Source organism: Petromyzon marinus, chromosome 15 (genome assembly GCF_048934315.1).
Source record: "Petromyzon marinus isolate PM22_M1 ecotype Great Lakes invasive population chromosome 15, UKy_Petmar_22M1.pri1.0, whole genome shotgun sequence".
Taxonomy (NCBI): domain Eukaryota; kingdom Metazoa; phylum Chordata; class Hyperoartia; order Petromyzontiformes; family Petromyzontidae; genus Petromyzon; species Petromyzon marinus.
In genome coordinates this window covers 23928281-23954870 of record NC_133681.1, presented here as the reverse complement: position 1 = coordinate 23954870, position 26590 = coordinate 23928281, and the positions used below count along the sequence as shown (strand labels likewise).

At 45.7% G+C, this 26590-nt stretch overlaps 1 protein-coding gene across 1 annotated transcript in view; it reads left to right on the top strand.

Annotated features, from left to right (window-relative positions):
* Nucleotides 1–1215: 1215 nt before the first annotated feature.
* Nucleotides 1216–26590, top strand: part of LOC142924608 (uncharacterized) — a 31598-nt gene continuing 6223 nt past the window's right edge. The window contains exons 1-2 of the mRNA XM_076067148.1: nucleotides 1216–1221; nucleotides 25466–25616. Coding sequence (XP_075923263.1) covers nucleotides 1216–1221; nucleotides 25466–25616 — 157 coding nt within the window. The remainder of the gene's footprint in view (nucleotides 1222–25465; nucleotides 25617–26590) is intronic.

Here is a 26590-nt window from a genome sequence, read left to right as displayed (position 1 = left end):
CAGGATTTAAAAAAAGATTCTGATTAATCAGTGGCGCTGTGAACAACCTATTCCCTGTATTGCTGCAGAAATCTGCATCCACACTTGATCAAGCACCCCTGTGTAATGCAATACACATGGTTCCTTTATCATAGACATGTAATTCTGCAAATGTGCAGAAATGTCTACCGTATGCGACTTACTCCAGACAAGTTTAGACGATTAAACGTGACCTGTTGTGACACCTCTAATGTGTAATGTGTGGTCGTTAGCACAGAAAGATGCGTCTGGTAATGTCCTAATGGACCAAAAATAATCAAAAGGAGGCTGGGTCTGTGTTGTTCAGAGTGACCACCATATACAGACTCTTGTACGTACAAACGAGTTCGGTTCCAGAGGTCTGTTCGTCAGTCGATTTGTTCGTGAGTCCAACTTTACTCCCGTCGATTTCAAACACGTTTTACGGCTTGTACACTAAACACGGGGAATGGCTTTAAAAGTTGCCTCTAGTTCTTCACGTTCTGCAGATGTAGATGCCACCATCACCACCTATTGTGCGGCGGTTGAACTTACGACTCTCGGTCCGAACAGGAAACTGGACATACGGACAGGTTTGACCATATCTCTGAAAGTTCGTAAGTCGAATGTTCGTAAGTAGAGGAGTCCCTGTGTAGTGGCATAGAATGGTAATGTAATAGTATAGCGCTGGCTGCTGGCAGGGAAAAGGATCTGCGGCTTACGGCCCTGACGTCAGCAGGCCAGGTTATACACCAGAGGGGTATCTAGGGAAAAGGTCGCAGAAGGGGCACTGAATTCATAATGATACAATAATTCAGTAACACTGTACAAGTGTACAGCACGTCAGATCATTACATGGCCTAACCCTGGTTGGAAACACCGTGGGAATGAAGACGAAGATGGATTAATAATCATTATTTACATTTGTAAGGTGCATTTCATTCGTATGCCACCAGACTTAACTTGGAGTGTCTAAATTCTCTTTGCCCACCAGAATGAACAGACCTCATCTTCCCCACCCCTGCAGACTTGGTTTTAAAGTAGATACATGCTAATGTTTACAAAGTAACGGACTCTTGACCAATTTCATTTCCACATAAATCAATCATTCGGAAATAGGCCCCACTATACCCCACCAACTACAGCACTCTAATCTTGCCTCCTCGTTTTGCCTCTTCCACCTGCCTCATGCTCGTCAGCACCGCCTTTCATGCAGCCATGTGGGTGTGAGGTCATCATCACGAGAGGCCGTGCACTTCATCGTTCGCACGCGGCGGAGGAACCACTGAAGTCAAACGTTTACATACGTGCGGTTTAGTGGGGTCATTTCCGAGCGAACTCGGTTTGAAAGTGTTTATCGTTGAATGTGGAAGGGTTTGGGTTAGTTTTCGGGTTACCACCTTTTCCACTATGGAGATCAAACCCAGACCTATGTTTCAGTCGGTCTAGGTCTGTCAACAACCATGCAGTAGTAAAGTTCAGCACAGTACCGGTACCAGATCTCGGTACAAATTAATTCATGCCACCCAAATACAGATGCCAATTCACAGACTGTCTCGGCTGGACCGGGACAGGAGGTAACCCAAGGGTAGTGGGAGGATAACCGCTTTGTGAGCTATTTGTAAGTAATGCGTTTAGAGTATTTGGCTGCTATAAATTTCCACGTGATAAGCCAATTCGTTAAGCTATAATTTGTTGCCAGGTCGCTTCTGAAAAAGAGCTTAATAGCTCTCAATGGGCCTAACCTGGTAAATAAAAAATAGTTTACTTTAATGGTATACATACTTGAATTTTACTGCGGATGTTTTAAAACATGTCCTGTCTAACTGTCAACTTTGTTTGAATTTCAGTGGGAGAAGATGCTTCTCACACAGACGATAAAGCAGGTACCAGAGTCCACCTGAAGCTACTGCAGTGTGCGCCTCATATAGGATTCCGTCCATTACTGTTGGTGCGATGGTTTGGATTTTCAAGTTGAAATCTCCTAGTTCATTTTATTTTTACCCAGGCGACAACTCAATTGTCAAGGGTAGTCCTGTTTGGAAGAGGCTATCCTCGTCTCTTGAGTTCCACATCTTGGAGAGGATGTGATTAGTCAGCATCGATGCCATTTTAGTTGGTGTCACGCATCATGCGTGCATTCTTAAATTACTGACGCCGACTGAAGACTGAAGATGCAAGTGTGCCATCTGACAATGAAAGTTATGAAGCCATTTTTTGTCATTGCCAATCTTCCTTTGTGCTCTGTCAGAGTCTGGGATAACACGGCCTTGGTGAAGTCCCCTGGACTTGTGTAATTTCTGTATCAATTATTTTTTTCATTTTGACACCTCTGCTCCACGTCCTTCAATTGCATCCATCTGCACCTCCGATTAGCACGGCTGGCTGACGTATGGCGCGAACGAGGTTCAACGTACATACCTACAAGGAGTGTAAATTCATATGGTGCCAGAAACTCTGCACGAGTTCGTGCCGCGTTCTCCCGATGTTGCCGTCGATGTTTGTCCAGCGACAAGCCATTCGTTGCCACGCGCGAACCTGTCTCACCTCCACAATCACAGGGCCGAGTGTGTGACGTGTCCGGCAAGCCGTATGATGTGTCTGCGGATGATAATCTTCAGAAGAGGCCTGTGCCTTCTCCCACAGACGCCGCGCAACTGACGCCGCTCACAGCGCCGCCGACCTCTGCTTCCCCGGCCACGGCCATGGGGAGTTCCTCTCCTCTGCTGGACACCCCGTGTGCTGGACCTGCTGCTCCACCACACTTGCCTGCCCACTACACAGGCACAAAGAGGTACGGGCAGAACTAATGCATACAGTGAGGGAAAAAAGTATTTGATCCCCTGCTGATTTTGTACGTTTGCCCACTGACAAAGAAATTACTAGTCTATAATTTTAATGGCAGGTTTATTTGAACAGTGAGAGGCAGAATAACAACAAAAAAATCCAGAAAAACGCATGTCAAAAATGTAAAAAATTGATTTGCATTTTAATGAGGGAAATAAGTATTTGACCCCCTCTCAATCAGAAAGATTTCTGGCTCCCATGTGTCTTTTATACAGCTAACGAGCTGAGATTAGGAGCACACTCTTAAAGGGAGTGCTCCTAATCTCAGCTTGTTACCTGTATAAAAGACACCTGTCCACAGAAGCAATCAATCAATCAGATTCCAAACTCTCCACCATGGCCAAGACCAAAGAGCTCTCCAAGGATGTCAGGGACAAGATTGTAGACCTACACAAGGCTGGAATGGGCTACAAGACCATTGCCAAGCAGCTTGCGGAGAAGGTGACAACAGTTGGTGCGATTATTCGCAAATGGAAGAAACACAAAATAACTGTCAATCTCCCTCTGCCTGGGGCTCCATGCAAGATCTCACCTCGTGGAGTTGCAATGATCATGAGAACGGTGAGGAATCAGCCCAGAACTATACGGGAGGATCTTGTCAATGATCTCAAGGCAGCTGGCACCATACCAAGAAAACAATTGGTGACACACTACACCTTGAAGGACTGAAATCCTGCAGCACCCGCAAGGTCCCCCTGCTCAAGAAAGCACATATACATGCCCGTCTGAAGTTTGCCAATGAACATCTGAATGAATCAGAGGACAACTGGGTGAAAGTGTTGTGGTCAGATGAGACCAAAATGGAGCTCTTTGGCATAAACTCAACTCGCCGTGTTTGGAGGAGGAGGAATGCTGCCTATGACCCCAAGAACACCATCCCCACCGTCAAACACGGAGTTGGAAACATTATGCTTTGGGGGTGTTTTTCTGCTAAGGGGACAGGACAACTTCACCGCATCAAAGGGACGATGGACGGGGCCATGTACCGTCAAATCTTGGGTGATAACCTCCTTCCCTCAGCCAGGGCATTGAAAATGGGTCGTGGATGGGTATTCCAGCATGACAATGACCCAAAACACACGGCCAAGGCAACAAAGGAGTGGCTCAAGAAGAAGCACATTAAGGTCCTAGAGTGGCCTAGCCAGTCTCCAGACTTTAATCCCATAGAAAATCTGTGGAGGGAGCTGAAGGTTCGAGTTGCCAAACGTCAGCCTCCACATCTTAATGACTTGGAGAAGATCTGCAAAGAAGAGTGGGACAAAATCCCTCCTGAGATGTGTGCAAACCTGGTAGCCAACTACAAAAAAACGTTTGACCTCTGTGATTGACAACAAGGGTTTTTTCACCAAGTACTAAGTCATGTTTTGCAGAGGGGTCAAGTGCTTATTCCCCTAATTAAAATGCAAATCAATTTAGAACATTTTTTACATGCATTTTTCTGGATTTTGTTGTTATTCTGTCTCTCTTACTGTTCAAATATATCTACCATTAAAATTATAGACTGATCATTTCTTTGTCAGTGGGCAAACGTACAAAATCAGCAGGGGATCAAATACTTTTTCCCTCACTGTAAATGCTTTCAACATAAGTTGGAGAGAGTTGAGCCTTTCAAGGAATTCGGCAATGCTTTCCCACCTGTGACTGCTCCCGATATATGACTCGAGAGAATGTAGGTTTTGCTTGCAGGCCACAGACACACTCACACATGAATGATGTGTTTGGTATTATCTCATGGAAAATAATACGTTGCACAAGGGCCAGGGTCATGCCCCATTCATTCTGAACGATTAAACCAAACTGACCCACGTTCACACACGAGAACAGAGAGGTTGGCTGCAGGGTGACGCATGCGAAGAACGCGTCCCTGTGAAAGAGTTAGAGGGTTCCCCTTCGTACCTTCTTACTCTCCCTCCCCCCTCCTTCCGGTCAGGTGATTTTGAAGTATCGTCGTCGTCACGCGAGGACGTGGACCGAGACAGCGCGTGGAACCAGTGGCTGCGCTCCGAGATCCCGGGGCTCTTCCTGCTGGCCCTGCACACATTTACCGTGAGTCGGTGCAGATGTGGCCTCGCGACTGGGGCTGCCACCTGTCCGCGTTTGACCCCCGGACAGTGTTCGGGTGGCAGCAGGAATTGATTTGTGTCGAGATCTGGTACCCCGGGTATGGCTATGGTTGATTTTATCACCGTGAACTGCACAGTTTTAAGAATAGACCTGGGCTCGCTGAGAAATGTGCCTGGGTTTGCTCTGTCGTGGAAATGGTGGCAACTGTACTTGGGGCATCGGCACGTGTATTCGCACTTCGTCTCCATTTACACCGAGAGTCACATGCTTGTCTCGTGTGGGGAGTGGTGGTGTAGCTGTTAGGGGGCATCCATTTAGTATGTATGCATGGAGGGGGGAGGAGGGGTTAACCAAATGTGTACGCTTGCGTATGGGGGGTCTACTGACAATGTGTAAGCCGACTGCAACGGCATGAATCTGCCCATCGCAGTGACATGGGGAAGTAATTGCTTCCGACAATGGCGTTCTATGACCTTTTAAATCGTACACAGGTTTGAGAACGGGGACAGTTTGCATTAATGATCCTGAATCATTACAATTCCTTGACTCTCCGGCAGTGGTGAATCGTTCCAACCACCAGTAGGAATCGTGTATATGTTGTGTACGTGTATGCACAGCTGTACCCATTGGCTTCTGTTGTGGTCATGTACGTTTATTTTTTATTTCGTGGAATATCACTTGCTGTACTCTACGCTGTGAGTGCTTTGTGTAGATAGGAATCATGTTATGTAGAGAATATAAATCTAATTCAGTACCTCTATATGTCTCCCACAGACGAGCGGGGAGACAGCAGCCAGGCGGTGAGCCGGCACTCCCAACAATCGCCCAAGCTCTGCGGTTCTCTTAACATTCCGATATTTGCAGCCACTTACTGAGTGTTTACATGTGGGGGGAAACCAGTACACTCGCAGAAAACGAACAAATGTGAGCAAGGGGGCAACGTTCTATCCCGTGCAGATGGAAAGGATTCCACAGTTGTGATCCACTGCCTCCTGGCAAGCCAGGGTATGACTCATCCTCGATGTCCACCGGAAGGGAGATTGCACACTTGCAATTGAATTCCCTGAGATTATTTATATCATGGGGTAGGCAGTGACAAAGCCCCCGACTCACTTAACACGAACATGCGGTCCAGTGCATTGTACGTGCAAGGATACTCGCTTTCCACAATGTATGAAAGTGTGTTGTGCTTGAATCTTGACTTAAAGCTTTCGTGACTGCAGGAATTAATATTTTTTGGGTCTTTCGGTAAAGTCACGTAGATAGAACAATAAAATAATAAAAATAAAGTGAATACAAAATAATAATAAAAATATCACGACGTTTTGATCACAACACAAGCAATCGTTATCATTTTTCTCCTGATGACGATTGCTTGTGTTGCGATCGAAACGTCGTGATATATTTTACTTTTTTATTTACTTTATTTTTATTATTTTATTGTTCTATCTACGTGACTTTACGGAAAGACCCAAATAATGTGTTGAACTTCTTTCGCAGTGTACGTAGCCAACCGTGCTAATCTGTGGTACATTAACACCTTGCCACAAATGCCCTGTTGCTCATGAGCACAGCGACTCAAATGAATCAGGCGCAAGGTTTGCGTGATTAATTCTTACAAAGTGGGGTCTATAATGAACAATATGGCTGAAGCTCGAGTTCTATTCATTTAAAACCAAACGTGTTTCTTACCAACCATACCTGGTGTTTGCACACAGATACAGATTATGGGCGATGCGTTCTACACCATTCGGAATGCGCTGTTGCAATGTGCAGCCACAGCTGCTGCAAAAATATTTGTCTCGGTTTGATCCACTGAACAATATCCACTGACCACACCGCACGCGCAACAATGATATAACTACGAACAAAAATATGAATAAATTAAGATGGTTTATTAAATATATTGCACGTAAGAAAATACAGCAATAGACGTAAAAATACATGGCAGTTTAACACGTAGGCTTTTGCGACAAATATCCATAATACAGGTTTTATGGGTTGGATCGCGTAAATATATAAATGTGTCATTATGAGACCTCCTTTGCCAGTCGCAAGATATAGTAATAGGTTTTTACCCTTTTATCTGGCACCAAAACTGACACGGTTATACAAGAGATCATGTTTGCAATAACCACAACACAAGCAGTCAAAATGCAAACAAAAAGAGACAAATCTGATAATGATATACACTGTCCTTGAAGTTGATTGGTCCACACCCGAGACAGCTTTTCTTAGAGCCTAGTCTCCACTGGTGTTGGACCAGATGACGCCAAAAGGCATACAACTCAAAAACAGCGCACTATCAGAGTATTGAGAGCTCGGGGTATGAATTTTCATTATGAGACCTCCTTTGCCAGTAGCAAGGTATAGTAATATGTTTTTACCCTTTTATCTGGCACCTAAACTGACACATTTATACAAGGGATCATGTCTACATACAGGTGTCAGTTTTGGTGCCAGATAAAAGGGTAAAAACCTATTACTATATAAATGTGCCGTTAAACCCGCCACCACCCGACAGCCAACTAGTAAGGGTTGTCACGTAAACAGAACATGCCAATTCTTCACTAGTACAGCACACCGGTGTGTGGTGTGTTGGAGAGCCAAGCCACAACATTTACCATCGGAGTACGACGTTTCAGTAATTACAACTAGCTTCATCAGGCAACAGCAAGATTTGGGAGAAGTCCACCTGTTTAATTCCTTGTATAGAGGCGTAGATGTGATGACAACACTTGTGCGCTCTTTGAGCGGGGGGGGGGGGGGATTAATGAATCAACGTACATTATACATGCACATTATGCTAGCCCATTGATCTTGTACTTAGTGTCCATTGTGTGTACTAAAATAGCCGTACAAACGGTAATTTGATTATTCTCTTCCATGCAGCACTAAGTCGGTAGCTATCCAAACGATTACAATTATTTTTATTTATTTAAATTTCGATAGATTATGTAATTAGTCTTGGCTAGTAGTAACAAGTTTTGCACAGAACTTCAACATTATCAAAATCAATTGAGTGTCCTTGTGGGCACGCGTGTTCTGCTACTGCTGACAGTTGTATTTGTGAGCATTTCATATTTCTGTGGTGTTCTTTTAGTCTCGTGCTGATCATTCATCCTGTTTGCCCAACATAGCATTTGCCACAAGTGCAATTAATCTGGTACACAACTTCTGTTGATAACTTCAGTAATAGAACAGCAAAGAAATATCCAATAGTCCTTTTCTTAGGTTTCCATATGCCTTCTGAATTTGCCTGGCTGATCAAAGTTTCGACCGCAGATGCCATTGGTCAGGGGTCTCTTTGTCCGTTCTCATGTGGGACTCTAGGCATGATGGCAGTTGGAATGCTTTCCCACAGACTTGGCAAGACATTTGTTTTCTCACTCTAGTGACTATGGGAGTGAGGTGGAGTCGAGACGGGCGCTGGTCAGGCGTGGCGTTTCCCAGCAGGCGCCTTCGTTCCATGCGCGGTCGCTGTGATAGCAATAACTTCGTTGCACGCAGGTGCGCCCTTTGCAGAAGGTGGCATTGTCTGCAACTCTGCCTCCTCACCACCAGGACTCGACAAGCTGCTGCTGGAGCTGCTGGTGCCATCCATGGCAAAGGCAATTCTTCCAGCACCATGACTCGCGGCCGAGTATGTCTGACACACCTTCAACACCGCATTGGCAAAATTGCCGTCATTCACCATGCCACGTGCGCCCCTTGAGTTCTTTACGTGGGTTACTCCATATGCCTTCTGAGTTTGTAGGGCCGATCAAAGCTTTTATCGCAGATGTTGCAGCTTTGACCACCGGTTCCAACTGGCACCATGCCAGTTGGAATGTTTTCCTGCAGACGTCGCAAGAGATTCGTTTTCTCACTCTAGTGCAGTGGTTCTTAACCTTGTTGGAGGTACCGAACCCCACCAGTTTCATATGCGCATTCACCGAACCCCTCTTTAGTGAAAAATAAAATGTGATTTTTTTCAAATTCAAGACATAGATATGTTTTTTACTGGTACACAAAATGAGCCGTGCATGAACATTACCTTGTTCAAAGAATAAAACCAACACAATGCATGAACTCACAACAAATTACATACCTGGAAATCAATGTGACTTCTGCTGTTGCCTTTGAGAGATCAGTTCAGATATGCGTGGCTTCACCTTGGCAAGTGCCACTCTCATGTCATTTTCACAGCAAAGTCTGTTCCTTTTCTTCGTTTTTATGTCCAGCATCCTCGAAAAGGATTGCTCACAAAGATATATTGTAACAAATGGTATAAAAAAATCCAGGGCTTTCTTAGCAATAACTGGATACTTGTTCATTTGTCGACACCAAAACGTTGAGAGCGTTGTTGTTCTGAAGAGTTGCTGTTGAACCTGGCTCTGCTGAATTTCAATTATTTCGTCGAGGAATTCATCATTGACATCTGCTGTTTCAACAGCAAACGTGAACGGCTGTCTCACCCATGCTGGATATTACTCTCTTGTAGGGAAATATCCGTCGAGAGACTTTGCAAGCTCATCTAAGTGCGTGGCAATTGTTTGCTTCAGTTCCGTGGATACAGAAATATCTCCGATTCCAGACACATCTTCGATCTTACTTGCACAGTCGTCCAGAAGCGGGAAGTTTGCGAAGTTATTGTTCTCTGTTCGTCGTTTCCATAACGGTAGCTTTTTTGAAAAGCCTTCAGGTGTTCTTCCGCTTCCATGATATTGACTCCACCACCCTGTATCTGCTGATTGAGATGATTGAGAGCTGCGAATATATCAGCCATGTACGCTAAAATGAGAATGAACTCAGGATTTTTGAAGCAATCTGCATGGCAGTGTTGGTGCTCTTGCAAAAACAGGGCTAATTCCACACGCATGGCAAAAACACGATTCAGCACCTGTCCCCGGGATAACCACCGAATATTAGAATGGAGCAGAAGTACCTCAAATTCAGAGCCCATTTCTTTACACAGCTCACTGAAGATGCGGTGCCTCAGAGCACTTTTCGCACATAGTTCACACATTCCACCACAGTTTTTAATACTTCTGCCATTTTTGGAGGTAAGGTTTTTGTTGCCAACGCATGCCTGTGCAAAATACAATGCGTCACAATGATGTGTGGTGCATCGGCCTTTACTAGCGCACCAAAACCAGACTTTCTTCCCAGCATGACTGGAGCTCCGTCCGTAGAAACTGCAGAAACCATATCCCATGAAAGATTGTTGTCTCTGAAGAAGTCATCCACAAGCTTCTTCACATCGGCTGCCTTCGTTGTTGTTGTAAGAGGCTTACAAAATAAAAACTCTTCTTTTATCATGTCGTCTTTCACATAGCGTACAAAAACAGCAAGCTGGCTTAGATCAGAAACGTCTGTGGTTTCGTCGAGTTGAAGGCTGAATTTTGCCGGGCTTGAAATCAGATCCGCGACTACTTGAGCCAAGATGTCTTTACTCATCTCTTCTATTCTGTCACTGACGGTGTCATTTGAAAGGGGAATTTGGGATAATTTACCTTCGGCCGCTGTTCCGAGTATCAGATTCGCCATCTTTAATGCAGCTGGTTTCACAAGTGTTTCACCAATGGTGTGTGGCTTGCCCTGCTTTGCGATCAGGTAAGCAACTTCGTACGATGCTGTCAGGATCGGTTTGTTAACAGGTACAAATCCAAGAGCAGGCAGAGTGGCCCTTTCATCGAATCTGGCTCTCTTCACCCTGAATTCAGCAAGTGTTGTGTTCTTGTATTCCCCGTCTCCATGCAGCTTCAAGAAGTGTTCCTTTAGTTTTGCCGGTGCAAGACTAGAGTTGCTCAACTTGGCGTTGCAAATCATGCAGATAGGACGCTCACTCCCATCACGTTCCGTGATACATGAGAATCCATGTTGTACATATTCGTCCGACCACTTTCTTCTTTTGCCCGACATAGTTAGTATAGATAAAATATTAAAGAAATCACACGACGTACGACAACAACAGTCACACGTTGAGTACTGAGTACGCCCTAAATTCCCCGCAGCGCTGATTGGCCAAGCAGTGTAGCATGATCATCTGCAGCCAGTGATGGCCAAGCGGGCCGTGTGTGTCATCACAAATTTACACAATAATTCAAGTGTGTCCGGACCTCTGTGGCGGGGGCTCTGCCGAACCCCTGAGATCGACTCACCGAACCCCTGGGGTTCGATCGAACCCAGGTTAAGAACCACTGCGTACAACTCAAAAACAGCGCACGATCAGAGTATTGAGGGCTCGGGGTGAGTATTAACATTATGAGACCTCCTTTGCCAGAAACAAGATATAGGAATAGGTTTTACCCTTTTAACTGGCACAAAAACTGACACCTTTATTCAAGGCATCATGTTTGCAATGACCACAACACAAGCAGTCAAAATGCAAACAAAAAAGACAACTCTGATAATAATATGCACTGTCCTTGAATTTGATTGGTCCACACCCGAAACAGCTTTTCTTAGATCCTAGTCTCCATTGGTGTTGGACCAGAAGACGCCAAAAGGCGTACAACTCAAAAACAGCGCACTATCAGAGTATTGAGGGCTCGGGGTGAGCATTAACATTATGAGACCTCCTTTGCCAGAAACAAGATATAGGAATAGGTTTTACCCTTTTTAACTGGCACAAAAACTGGCACCTTTATTCAAGGCATCATGTTTGCAATGACCACAACACAAGCAGTCAAAATGCAAACAAAAAAGACAACTCTGATAATAATATGTACTGTCCTTGAATTTGATTGGTCCACACCCGAAACAGCTTTTTTTAGAGCTTAGTCTCCATTGGTGTTGGACCAGAAGACGCCAAAAGGCGTACAACTCAAAAACAGCGCACTATCAGAGTATTGAGGGCTCGGGGTGAGCATTAACATTATAAGCACTTTGCTCTGCCCTGATACGCCTCTCTAAATCATTTTCATTCCTCTTCCCATTCAACAACCGCCCTACGTGTCAATGCACTTCTGTGTTTTCAAGGCTGTGTCCCTGTTCTTTTTGCGTTCAGTTTGTCATTCCCCCGCACCTCCAATTAAAGCATGGTTGGCTGCGTACGGTGCGAAAGAAGTTCACCATGCAAACATACGCTGCGTTGAAAAATTATTCTACTGACTGCAGACCAATCCTGGACAGATTTCTCAATACGAGTGCAATATCGAGGGTACAGATCAATGCCACCTGAACACAGATGCTAATTCCCGGACGGGTGGCAACTCTAGCCATGCCCATGAAAACATACACAACATCTTGACCATGAATCGCCTATGCGGCAGATTAAATGTCAAGCATCTAACATTGAATTCCGATCTACTTTTGTTCGTTTTGATTTATTTTGGCGCAGTTTCAAGTAAGTATGTTTGATAAAATTATTGCATTGTCATTTACTGTATAATTATGATAATAGACCACGCACTGAGACATTGCCCAGGAATGGTCTACAATCGAAAAGGTGGCAACCCCATAGCACACCCTAACGTGTTCCAGTGTTAACACATCGTATATTTGTATCTTGAACTTCTTTCGCACCGTACGTAGCCCACCGTGCTAATCGGAGGTATGAGGTAAGGACAAGAAACTAAACACAATAAGCAATTACTTAAGAAGAGTTTTCAATTGAGTATGGGATGGTTGCGAGTGCTGTCAATGTGGCGGTGTTGACAACAAGCATCCACTTGAAACGAACGCGCTTCCTAAAATCCGCGATTTTTCATTTCATGCCGATACGTGGAGATGAGCGGGTTCACCGCGGGTCTTAAACAGCCCTTCCCCAGCCAACATGCACTGGGGGAAATTCCATCAATATTCTCATTAATTATCTGCTTTGGAAGACGAAGAATAAAAAAAGCTAATCCTGCAGGCATCGCGGATAATAAGATTAGATTTAAACTTCGCCCCACATCACGGCGGATACGCACGAATGTTGAACTTTTTGGGGCCGTTCATAAATGACGTCACGCACCTGGGGGGGGAGGGTTCAGACATTTGTGACGATGTGTGACGAGGGGGGGGGGGGTTTGAGAAATGTGACGTCACATCATAATGCGCAATTTTAAATGAATATAAACAACACGTTCTACTTAATTAAATAGACTTTTTAATAAATGTTTTCTCCTACAACATCAGAGTGCAGCGCCACGTTAAATACGCACTACAATGACAATAGTTTAAAGCGATTTGAAGGATGTTTTATTTTTTTAGGGGGTGGGCAGAACTTTGTGACGTCACATTTGATGGGGGGTCTGACTTTTTGTGACGCCGCGTGACGATGGGGGGGGGGGGGGGGGGGTCAAAAATAGTCAGAAATCGCGTGACGTCATTTATGGACGGCCCCATTGGCACCGTGCGTCGCCGAATCATTGCTCATCGGAGTGTCAGCTGTATGACAACGCGACGTGGCACGCAGTGCCAACTTACACCTGTCACCCCTTAACCATTGCCTCTCTTATTACAGACCAATTCAGACCTTATTGGTCACCCCGTGCCCTTTACAAATCTCAACGTTCATCCTACAAAGTCCCATCAAACAAAACATTGGTTTGCCCGTTTTGAAACGGCTGTAGTAAGCCGTATGGACCTGAAAACTCAATCTCCCTGTACACCAATACGGGGTAACCCCGTACGGGTTGACACGGCATGCCAACGTGATACTGGATCGCGCCTTCGGCTCTAAGAGATTCGTTTGTGACTGAACTGGAGATTAATGAATGATAAACCAGCCAGGGCTTCCCTCGCTGTACGCGGGTTCGGTTTGTTGCGCTATTTCACGCTGTGGAGGCGTCCATAAATGACGTCACGCGATTTTGGACGATTTTTGACCCCCCCTCCATCGTCACACGGCGTCACAAAAAGTCAGACCCCCCCCCTCAAATATGACGTCACAAAGCTGTGCCCCGCCCCTCCCCAAAAATATAAAACATGTTTCATATCGCTTTAAACTATCGTCATTGTAGTGCGTATTTAATGTGGCGCTGCACTCTGATGTTGTAGGAGAAAAGATTTGTTAAAAAGCCTATTTAATTATGTAGAACGTGTTGTCTATATTTAATTAAAGTTGCGCATTTTGAGGTGACGTCACATTTCTCAAACCCCCCCCCCCCTCGTCACACATCGTCACAAATGTCTGACCTCCCCCCCCCCTAGGTGCGTGACGTCATTATGGACGGCCCCAGTGCAATGCGGCTACCTCTGACCCAAAAGTTGCTCTCTGGAGCTGCTGTGCGCGTGTGTTGTGGGGGGAGCGGTGGCGCAGCGTTTAGCGTTTAGCACGCTGCGCTACGAACCCCGACTACACGAGTTCGATTCCCGCTCACCTCATACCTCCGATTAGCACGGTGGGCTACGTACGGTGCGAAAGAAGTTCAAGATACAAACATACGATGTGTTAACACTGGAACACGTTAGGGTGTGCTATGGGGTTGCCACCTTTTCGATTGTAGACCAACCCTGGGCAATGTCTCAGTGCTTGGTCTATTATCATAATTATACAGAAAATGACAATACAATTATTATATCAAAAATACTTACTTGAAACTGCGCCAAAATAAATCAAAACGAACAAAAGTAGATCGGAATTCAATGTTAAATGCTTGACATTTAATCTGCCGCATAGGCGATTCATGGTCAAGATGTTTTGTATGTTTTCATGGGCATGGCTAGAGTTGCCACCCGTCCGGGAATTAGCATCTGTGTTCAGGTGGTATTGATCTGTACCCTCGATATTGCACTCGTATTGAGAAATCTGTCCAGGATTGGTCTGCAGTCAGTAGAATAATTTTTCAACGCAGCGTATGTTTGCAGGGTGAACTTCTTTCGCACCGTACGCAGCCAACCATGCTTTAATGGAGGTGCGGGGGAATAACAAACTGAACGCAAAAAGAACAGGGACACAGCCTTGAAAACACAGAAGTGCATCTACACGTAGGGCAGTTGTTGAAGGGGAAGAGGGATGAAAATGATTAACGAGACATATCAGGGCAGAGCAAAGTGCTTATTGTTATCTTGACTTAATAATGAAACGTTAATAATGAAACGCTAATCACTCAGCTGTTTCAATGCTAAATTCTATGCTAATTCCTTTGTCAAGGCGCTCTGTTTCTTCTCACACAGCTTAAAGGTCGCGATATGAGCGTGGCTTTTTCGCTCCAGCGCTGTCCTCCAGACAGTCTCGTCCCATCACCTGATGAAGGCCGCTTGTGTTGTGGCCGAAACGTCGTGAGAATTTTATTGTGTTATTTTATTTTATCAATTTACTATTTTATTCTCATTCTACGTGACTTTACCGAAAGAACCAAAGAATATTAATCCTTGCAGTCACGAAAGCTTTAAATCGAAATGAAACGTAACTGAGCCATATGCCTTAGGCAGAACGTTTTTTTTCAAACAGATGCATCACAAACGGAAAATAGAATCAATGTTTAGAAATGCACAAGGAAGCGTAGAGATGATGCACATCCTAAGAATTACACTGATACTGGAAGACGGACACGTCAATTGGACATCATATGCAAATTAAGGACGTAATTTTAGTTTAGAAAGGTGGGGTGAGGCAGGACACACAACTTGAAGTGATGAAGGCCGGTGGTCGAGACTAACGTGGGAATGGGAGCTAAGGAGGGAACACAACCGGCAGTGTCAACTGCGGAGATGGAGAGAATAAATCAACAGTATATGAATTTTGACATGTGAGAATTTTATTGTTTTATATCTTTATTATTTTATTGTTTCCCTTCTACGTGACTTTACCGAAAGAACCAAGAATATAGTATATGATTTAGATCATTTATTTATTTTGCTAACTTTACAATTAATCGTACATTTTAATTGTACTAGTTTAATGTCCTAAGGTTTAGTTTCTAAATCTCTAGGATAGAACAAGTTATTTTTTCAAAAAGAATGACGTTAATTGGCGCATACATTGAAAGTGCATTTTTATATTAACCGTGTCAGTCTTCAAATACTGTTCTGGTAATTCCCACCTTGTTGGTGTCCCTATTGTCTCCTGCACCCACTAACAACGGAGTTATTGTTGGGGTGGAGAGAAGCACAGCCAGCAGCCAGCCAGGAAACTCGAGACATAGAATATTTTAATAGCAGCGTGACTTACACTGCTACAGCAGCGATGTTGTCATGTAACTATTTGCATTCTCTGTGTCGCAAACATTAAACGGCAACTAATTTTTCCGTGGTAGGCTTGTCCCCATGATTTGACGACAAATTCATTAGCGAAGGATTAACTACTAATTGAAGGATAATACAAGTGAAATGTGAAGTGGTAAGATTGATCATAGACAGTTGCAAGCCAATCCCAAATTCTGAGTGCGGAGTGACTCGGCAGGGCCGACGGCGTGAGCCTGGTACCTTGGGAGTTGTCACGGACAGGGAGCAATGAGGCCGCGTTAACGGTTGTCTTAGTTTTGGGGAATTCTGTGTCCAGAACTCTGATCCACAGTAACGATGAAACAAACACAATGTAGAAAAAAGAACAGTTGCAACTGTTGCAGGAAATTGAAAGGCATTTTATTACAAAAAACAAACATCATTTACCATTCACACAAATAGTATAGTATTATAGTAGTTCGAAAATTAGACTGTGCAAAATAGTCATTTGTAATGATGAAAAATAATTGAAGATAACATTTATCATTATCTTATTGCAATATATGAACGTGTAATGGCAAATTAAACGAAGCGATACGATTTGACAATCCTTTACAGCGATACACTTAATCCAATGAAGGTGAATGTGAACGCTGAAACACGTAAATATTACTAAACATATCGTGAATAGAAGAAACTGATTTAACAAAATATCCACGCAATTAAAACATCAATAAAGTAGGCTGCTGGAATGGATGCTCCAGGCGCCACTCTACGCGTGAGTGGTGCCAGTGGACTGAGAGGCCGTGCCAGGAGTCGCTGTCGCTGGCTGCTCAATGACCACCACCCTCTCGGCCGCTGCAGGGAGGGCGCGGCGCTGAGCCTTGAACTTCAGCTTCCCGTCTTCAGTCAAGCAGCAGCTCACGCTCTGCGGGTCCACGTCCCTGGGCAGCTGCGTCTCCCTGTGGAACTCCTGGCAGCTGTGGCTGTAGCTGCCGCTGCTGACTTCTCCGCTCTTCACCTCGCGCCGTCCGGCCACCACCAGCTTGTCTCCAGACACCTTCACGGCCAGGTCCTGTGGGGAGAAGTCCTGCACGTCCAGGGACGCGACAAACCCGCCTCCCTGCTCCTGTGGATCTTCAATCTGGAACCCACTGCTCACGGCCGGCTGCTGCAGCAGTGCGTCTCCGAGGCTGCCCGGAGCCCGCGTGTGGCTGCTGAGCTGATCGACTCCACGGAAGATTCTCTCCATCCTCTCAATCTCGCTCCTCATGTCTCGCTGCAGCTGCTGGAAGAGACTTTCACCGCGGGGGTTCCAGACCGGCCAGCCTGGCCAGACGTTCCTCTCCTTCACGTGCATCGCAGGGAAGTAAACACTCAGGGCCATGCTTGTTGATGTGCTAGTTTAGAGAAGGCGTCACACAGCTGAACCCCAGGTTTGAGTCACTGCTATTTGCTGTGGATGAGGGAAGCCCTGGGAGCAGCTGCGTCATTCTGGACGCTTCTGGCTCCCCTGGAATCTGCTCGTAGCTACTGCCAGGGCTATAAAAGCAGCTCCTGTAGCTGCACTGGCAGAACATCGGCAGAGGAAGGAGCAGCGCTCACAGCTGAAGCGAGCCTCACTGTGAAGCACATCAACAAGCATGGCCCTCAGTGTTTACTTCCCTGCGATGCACGTCATGGAGAGGAGCGTCTGGCCAGGCTGGCCGGTCTGGAACCCCCGCGGTGAAAGTCTCTTCCAGCAGCTGCAGCGAGACAAGAGGAGCGAGATCGAGAGGATGGAGAGAATCTTCCGTGGAGTCGATCAGCTCAGCAGCCACACGCGGGCTCCGGGTAGCCTCGGAGACGCACTGTTGCAGCAGCCGGCCGTGAGCAGTGGGTTCCAGATTGAAAATCCACAGGAGCAGGGAGGCGGGTTTGTCGCGTCCCTGGACGTGCAGGACTTCTCCCCACAGGACCTGGCCGTGAAGGTGTCTGGAGACAAGCTGGTGGTGGCCGGACGGCGCGAGGTGAAGAGCGGAGAAGTCAGCAGCGGCAGCTACAGCCACAGCTGCCAGGAGTTCCACAGGGAGACGCAGCTGCCCAGGGACGTGGACCCGCAGAGCGTGAGCTGCTGCTTGACTGAAGACGGGAAGCTGAAGTTCAAGGCTCAGCGCCGCACCCTCCCTGCAGCGGCCGAGAGGGTGGTGGTCATTGAGCAGCCAGCGACAGCGACTCCTGGCACGGCCTCTCAGTCCACTGGCACCACTCACGCGTAGAGTGGCGCCTGGAGCAGCAACCTGCTTTATTGATGTTTCAATTGTATGGATATTTAGTTTGACCGACCCTCTGTGCTGCATATTATTGTTTCCAAACTTTACTAAATCTTGTTCAATTTGACGTGCTTCTCCATCTCTCTGTGTTTCCTCTCTCTTAAATTTAGCTATTCTATACCTGATGATGATTGCTTGCGTTGCAATCGAAACGTCGTATGCTATTCTGAAATTTTATTTTATTATTTCTTATTTCTACGTGACTTTACCGAAAAAACCAAAGAGCAGTTTCTTCTATCCACACTATGTTCAGTAATATTTATGTGTTTCAGCGTTCACATTCAACTTCTTTGGATTAAGTGTATCGCTGTAAAGGATTGACATTAAACTGGTACAATTAAAATGTACGATTAATTGTAAGGTTAGCAAAATAAATGATCTAATTCATATACTATATACTTGGTTCTTTCGGTAAAATCACGTAGAAGGGAAACAATAAAATAACAAAGATATAACACAATAAAATTCTCACAAATCAAAATTCATATAACGTTGATTTATTCCCTCCGTCTCCGCACTTGACACTGCCGGTTGTGTTCCCTCCTTAGCTCCCATTCCCACGTTAGTCTCGACCACCGGCCGTCATCACTTCAAGTTGTGTGTCCTGCCTCACCCCACCTTTGTAAACTAAAATTACGTCCTTAATTTGCATATGATGTCCAATTGACGTGTCCGTCTTCCAGTATCAGTGTAATTCTTTGGATGTGCATCATCTCTACGCTTCCTTCTGCATTTCTAAACATTGGTTCTATTTTCCGTTTGTGATGCATCTGTTTGAAAAAAAAAAGTTCTGCTTAAGGCATATGGCTCAGATATGTTTCATTATTAAGTTAAGATAACAATAAGCACTTTGCTCTGCCCTGATACGCCTCTCTTAATCATTTTCATTCCTCTTCCCATTCAATGCACTTCTGTGTTTTCAAGGCTGTGTCCCTGTTCTTTTTGCGTTCAGTTTGTCATTCCCCCGCACCTCCAATTAAAGCATGGTTGGCTGCATACGGTGCGAAAGAAGTTCACCATGCAAACATACGCTGCGTTTGAAAAATTATTCTACTGACTGCAGACCAATCCTGGACAGATTTCTCAATACGAATGCAATATCGAGAGTACAGATCAATACCACCTGAACACAGATGCTAATTCCCGGATGGGTGGCAACTCTAGCCATGCCCATGCAAACATACACAACATCTTGACCATGAATCGCCTATGCGGCAGATTAAATGTAAAGCATTTAACATTGAATTCCGATCTACTTTTGTTCGTTTTGATTTATTTTGGCGCAGTTTCAAGTAAGTCTTTTTGATATAATTATTGTATTGTCATTTACTGTATAATTATGATAATAGACCAAGCACTGAGACATTGCCCAGGATTGGTCTACAATCGAAAAGGTGGCAACCCCATAGCACACCCTCGTGTTCCAGTGTTAACACATCGTATATTTGTATCTTGAACTTCTTTCGCACCGTACGTAGCCCACCGTGCTAATCGGAGGTATGAGGTAAGGACAAGAAACTAAACACAATAAGCAATTACTTAAGAAGAGTTTTCAATTGAGTATGGGATGGTTGCGAGTGCTGTCAATGTGGCGGTGTTGACAACAAGCATCCACTTGAAACGAACGCGCTTCCTAAAATCCGCGATTTTTCATTTCATGCCGATACGTGGAGATGAGCGGGTTCACCGCGGGTCTTAAACAGCCCTTCCACAGCCAACATGCGCTGGGGGAAATCTCATCAATATTCTCATTAATCATCTGCTTTGGCAGACGAAGAATGAAAAAGCTAATCCTGCAGGCATCGCGGATAATAAGATTAGAATTAAACTTCGCCCCACATCACGGCGGATACGCACGAATGTTGAACTTTTTGGGGCCGTTCATAAATGACGTCACGCACCTGGGGGGGGAGAGTTCAGACATTTGTGACGATGTGTGACGAGGGGGGGGGGGGGGTTTGTAAAATGTGACGTCACATCATAATGCGCAATTTTAAATGAATATAGACAACACGTTCTACTTAATTAAATAGACTTTTTAATAAATGTTTTCTCCTACAACATCAGAGTGCAGCACCACGTTAAATACGCACTACAATGACAATAGTTTAAAGCGATTTGAAACATGTTTTATTTTTTTTAGGGGGTGGGCAAAACTTTGTGACGTCACATTTGATGGGGGGTCTGACTTTTTGTGACGCCGCGTGACGATGGGGGGGGGGGGTGAAAAATCGTCAGAAATCTCGTGACGTCATTTATGGACGGCCCCATTGGCACCGTGCGTCGCCGCATCATTGCTCATCGGAGTGTCAGCTGTATGACAACGCGACGTGGCACGCAGTGCCAACGCACACCTGTCAACCCCTAACCATTGCCTCTCTTATTACAGACCAATTCAGACCTTATTGGTCACCCCGTGCCCCTTACAAATCTCAACGTTCATCCTACAAAGTCCCATCAAACAAAACATTGGTTTGCCCATTTTGAAACGGCTGTAGTAAGCCGTATGAACCTGAAAACTCAATCTCCCTGTACACGAATACGGGGTAACCCCGTACGGGTTGACACGGCATGCCAACGTGATACTGGATCGCGCCTTCGGCTCTAAGAGAGTCGTTTGTGACTTAACTGGAGATTAATTAATGATAAACCAGGCAGGGCTACCCTCGCTGTACGTGGGTTCGGTTTGTTGCGCTATTTCACGCTGTGGAGGCGTCCATAAATGACGTCACGCGATTTTGGACGATTTTTGACCCCTCCTCCATCGTCACACGGCGTCACAAAAAGTCAGACCCCCCCCGTCAAATATGACGTCACAAAGCTGTGCGCCGCCCCTCCCCAAAAATACATGTTTCACATCGCTTTAAACTATCGTCATTGTAGTGCGTATTTAATGTGGCGCTGCACTCTGATGTTGTAGGAGAAAAGATTTGTTAAAAAGCCTATTTAATTATGTAGAACGTGTTGTCTATATTTAATTAAAGTTGCGCATTTTGAGGTGACGTCACATTTCTCAAACCCCCCCCCCCCCCCCTCGTCACACATCGTCACAAATGTCTGACCTCCCCCCCTCGGTGCGTGACGTCATTTATGGACGGCCCCAGTGCAATGTGGCTACCTCTGACCCAAAAGCTGCTCTCTGGAGCTGCTGTGCGCGTGTGTTGTGGGGGGAGCGGTGGCGCAGCATTTAGCGTTTAGCACGCTGCGCTACGAACCCCGACTACACGAGTTCGATTCCCGCTCACCTCATACCTCCGATTAGCACGGTGGGCTACGTACGGTGGGAAAGAAGTTCAAGATACAAACATACGATGTGTTAACACTGGAACACGTTAGGATGTACTATGGGGTTGCCACCTTTTCGATTGTAGACCAACCCTGGGCAATGTCTCAGTGCTTGGTCTATTATCATAATTATACAGTAAATGACAATACAATAATTATATCAAAAAGACTTACTTGAAACTGCGCCAAAATAAATCAAAACGAACAATAGTAGATCGGAATTCAATGTTAAATGTTTGACATTTAATCTGCCGCATAGGCGATTCATGGTCAAGATGTTGTGTATGTTTTCATGGGCATGGCTAGAGTTGCCACCCGTCCGGGAATTAGCATCTGTGTTCAGGTGGTATTGATCTGTACCCTCGATATTGCACTCGTATTGAGAAATCTGTCCAGGTTTGGTCTGCAGTCAGTAGAATCATTTTTCAACGCAGCGTATGTTTGCATGGTGAACTTCTTTCGCACCGTACGCAGCCAACCATGCTTTAATTGGAGGTGCGGGGGAATAACAAACTGAACGCAAAAAGAACAGGGACACAGCCTTGAAAACATAGAAGTGCATTTACACGTAGGGCGGTTGTTGAAGGGGAAGAGGGATGAAAATGATTAAGAGAGGCGTATCAGGGCAGAGCAAAGTGCTTATTGTTATCTTGACTTAATAATGACACGTTAATAATGAAACGCTAATCACTCAGCTGTTGCAATGCTAAATTCTATGCTAATTCCTTTGTCAAGGCGCTCTGTTGCTTCTCACACAGCTTAAAGGTCGCGATATGAGCGTGGCTTTTTCGCTCCAGCGCTGTCCTCCAGACAGTCTCGTCCCGTCACCTGATGAAGGCCGCTTGTGTTGTGGCCGAAACGTCGTGAGAATTTTATTGTGTTATTTTATTTTATCAATTTATTATTGTATTCTCATTCTACGTGACTTTACCGAAAGAACCAAAGAATATTAATCCTTGGAATCACGAAAGCTTTAAATCGAAATGAAACGTAACTGAGCCATATGCCTTAGGCAGAACGTTTTTTTTCAAACAGATGCATCACAAACGGAAAATAGAACCAATGTTTAGAAATGCACAAGGAAGCGTAGAGATGATGCACATCCTAAGAATTACACTGATACTGGAAGACGGACACGTCAATTGGACATCATATGCAAATTAAGGACGTAATTTTAGTTTAGAATGGTGGGGTGAGGCAGGACACGCAACTTGAAGTGATGAAGGCCGGTGGTCGAGACTAACGTGGGAATGGGAGCTAAGGAGGGAACACAACCGGCAGTGTCAACTGCGGAGATGGAGAGAATAAATCAACAGTATATGAATTTTGACTTGTGAGAATTTTATTGTTTTATATCTTTATTATTTTATTGTTTCCCTTCTACGTGACTTTACCGAAAGAACCAAGAATATAGTATATGATTTAGATCATTTATTTATTTTGCTAACTTTACAATTAATCGTACATTTTAATTGTACTAGTTTAATGTCCTAAGGTTTAGTTTCTAAATCTCTAGGATAGAACAAGTTATTTTTTCAAAAAGAATGACGTTAATTGGCGCATACATTGAAAGTGCAATTTTAAATTAGCCGTGTCATTCTTCAAATTCTGTTCTGGTAATTCCCACCTTGTTGGTGTCCCTATTGTCTCCTGCACCCACTAACAACGGAGTTATTGTTGGGGTGGAGAGAAGCACAGCCAGCAGCCAGCCAGGAAACTCGAGACATAGAATATTTTAATAGCAGCGTGACTTACACTGCTACAGCAGCGATGTTGTCATGTAACTATTTACATTCTCTGTGTCGCAAACATTAAACGGCAACTAATTTTTCTGTGGTACGCTTGACCCCACGATTTGAGGACCAATTCCTTAGCGAAGGATTTACTACCAATTGAAGGATGATACAAGTGAAATGTGAAGTGGTAAGATTGATCATAGACAATTGCAAGCCAATCCCAAATTCTGAGTGCGGAGTGACTCGGCAGGGCCGACGGCGTGAGCCTGGCACCTTCGGAGTTGTCACGGACAGGGAGCAATGAGGCCGCGTTACCGGTTGTCTTAGTTTTGGGGAATTCTGTGTCCAGAACTCTGATCCACAGTAACGATGAAACAAACACAATGTAGAAAAAAGAACAGTTGCAACTGTTGCAGGAAATTGAAAGGCATTTTATTACAAAAAAAAAAACATCATTTACCATTCACACAAACACTATAGTATTATAGTAGTTCGAAAATTAGACTGTGCAAAATAGTCATGTGTAATGATGAAAAATAATTGAAGATAACATTCATCATTATCTTATTGCAATATATGAACGTGTAATGGCAAATTAAAACGAAGCGATACGATTTCACAATCCTTTACAGCGATACACTTAATCCAATGAAGTTGAATGTGAACGCTGAAACACGTAAATATTACTGAACATAGCGTGGATAGAAGAAACTGATTTATCTAAATATCCATACAATTGAAACATCAATAAAGCAGGCTGCTGGAATGGATGCTCCAGGCGCCACTCTACGCGTGAGTGGTGCCAGTGGACTGAGAGGCCGTGCCAGGAGTCGCTGTCGCTGGCTGCTCAATGACCACCACCCTCTCGGCCGCTGCAGGGAGGGCGCGGCGCTGAGCCTTGAACTTCAGCTTCCCGTCTTCAGTCAAGCAGCAGCTCACGCTCTGCAGGTCCACGTCCCTGGGCAGCTGCGTCTCCCTGTGGAACTCCTGGCAGCTGTGACTGTAGCTGCCGCTGCTGACTTCTCCGCTCTTCACCTCGCGCCGTCCGGCCACCACCAGCTTGTCTCCAGACACCTTCACGGCCAGGTCCTGTGGGGAGAAGTCCTGCACGTCGAGGGACGCGACAAACCCGCCTCCCTGCTCCTGTGGATCTTCAATCTGGAACCCACTGCTCACGGCCGGCTGCTGCAGCAGTGCGTCTCCGAGGCTGCCCGGAGCCCGCGTGTGGCTGCTGAGCTGATCGACTCCACGGAAGATTCTCTCCATTCTCTCGATCTCGCTCCTCATGTCTCGCTGCAGCTGCTGGAAGAGACTTTCACCGCGGGGGTTCCAGACCGGCCAGCCTGGCCAGACGCTCCTCTCCATCACGTGCATCGCAGAGAAGTAAACACTCAGGGCCATGCTTGTTGATGTGCTTCACAGTGAGGCTCGCTTCAGCTGTGAGCGTTGCTCCCTCCTCTGCCGATGTTCTGCCAGTGCAGCTACAGGAGCTGCTTTTATAGCCCTGGCAGTTGCTACGAGCAGATGCCAGGGGCAGATAGAAGCGTCCAGAATGACGCAGCTGCTCCCAGGGGCTTCCTCCATCCGCACAGAATCTAGAGCGTCACTCGTGTCTCAGATGTGAATAATTAGTATTGTATTACAATTCTATAAACAATACAGTGTTGTAGTGCATCACGTGTTGATGTTCAATTGCACAGCCACGTTCCTAATGCTATAATGACGTAAAAGCCGTGGAAACCTCTGACGTCCCGGTGACGTCATGGCCCGGTGACGTCACGGCAGAGGTCAGAGTGGAGTCGGCTCCTGGAGAGGCAACCACCTCGCCCCACGCTGCTCCTCCACTTCGAGTTCTTCAGAGAACTTCGCCACCACCACCACCATGGCGATCTTCACGGCTGTCCTCACTTTGGTTCTGCTGCTCACGCAGCCGATGGTGGAGCTCCTCGGAGGATCTCGGCGTGGGGGTTCGGACATTAACGGCTCCAACACCACCACCACCACGATCAACTACTCCGGACTCATGAAGAACGTCTCTCCACCAGCAGGGGTCGCCACCTGGGGACCGATGTTCAGTAGCCACAGTGAGGACATTGTGGACAGCGTGCTCCCTGCCCTCCTGCAGGCTATGGGTGAGCTGAGCAGCAGCTGCCAGGCCATAGTGGACAGCGCGCTCCCTGCTCTGCTCCACGCTGTGGGTCAACTGTACAGCGGTTGCAAGGAGGCCATCAGCTCCACCGTGCTGCTGAACACCCTGCACATCGCCGTGCATCTCTGGCGTTTCATACGTCGCCAAGTGAGTGAGCAACATCCATCATCATCACCACCATCAGCCATGGTCAATCCACTAGTGGGTAGAGACCAACACGACCCGTCGCCACCTCCCACGATGCCGCTGTGCAGTAATCCACCCAGCACCTGAACGTGGAGCGATTTCATTGCTTCATCTCCCCACTGGGCACCCTCTCGGATGACCCCCTCGCAGCCCGTCGGCATCACTCGCCGCCTAAACACCTCCACCGATCCCCCTCAACTCCACTCACGGTGTCTTCAACAGCCTGGTTGGGCACTGGAACAGTATCCCGGACAGTGCCGGATTAAGCTCGTGCGGGTCCTGTAGCTTATATTATAAAGGTGCCCAGAATAAATAAAAAAACACAATTATAAAACACGAAGTTTTTAACTTGCATTGTAAAGTAATTGTAATTTTACTATAGTAATAGAGCAAGTACAGAATCACTGAACCGGGATTTATAGCGTGAGATCATTTAGCACGGGGCCCTTGAAAGTGCGGGGCCCCCAGCTAATGATTATTTTGTTCCGAGGATAATCCGGCACTGATCACGGATTGAGTATGAGGAGCAGTGATGAGATTTAAAGTATTTTTTTACATGTTATTAAAATGTTATGTTTAATAGAAAATATAATGTTGCTTGTCTCTTAGCTGTGATTCTTAAAAACACTGTTGTTACTCAATGGTCTTTCGGTAAAGTCAGGTAGAAAAAATAAAAAAAATAGAATACGACGTTTCGATTGCAACCCAAGCAGTCGTCATCAGGTGAAACTAAATTTGAGAGAGAGAGACCAAACACAGACAGGGAGACACAAAGATCCCCCGTATAGCCTGAACAGACTGTAGGGGCAAGTGCTGTTAGCGAGCACCTGTGAAGGCCGGAACAGTACACGAGGGGGTGGGTGGCCAGCACCACGCCCGACCGCCTTTGTCTCCCTAGTGGCGATGTTTACACACCGCACCAGGTACTCATTTGA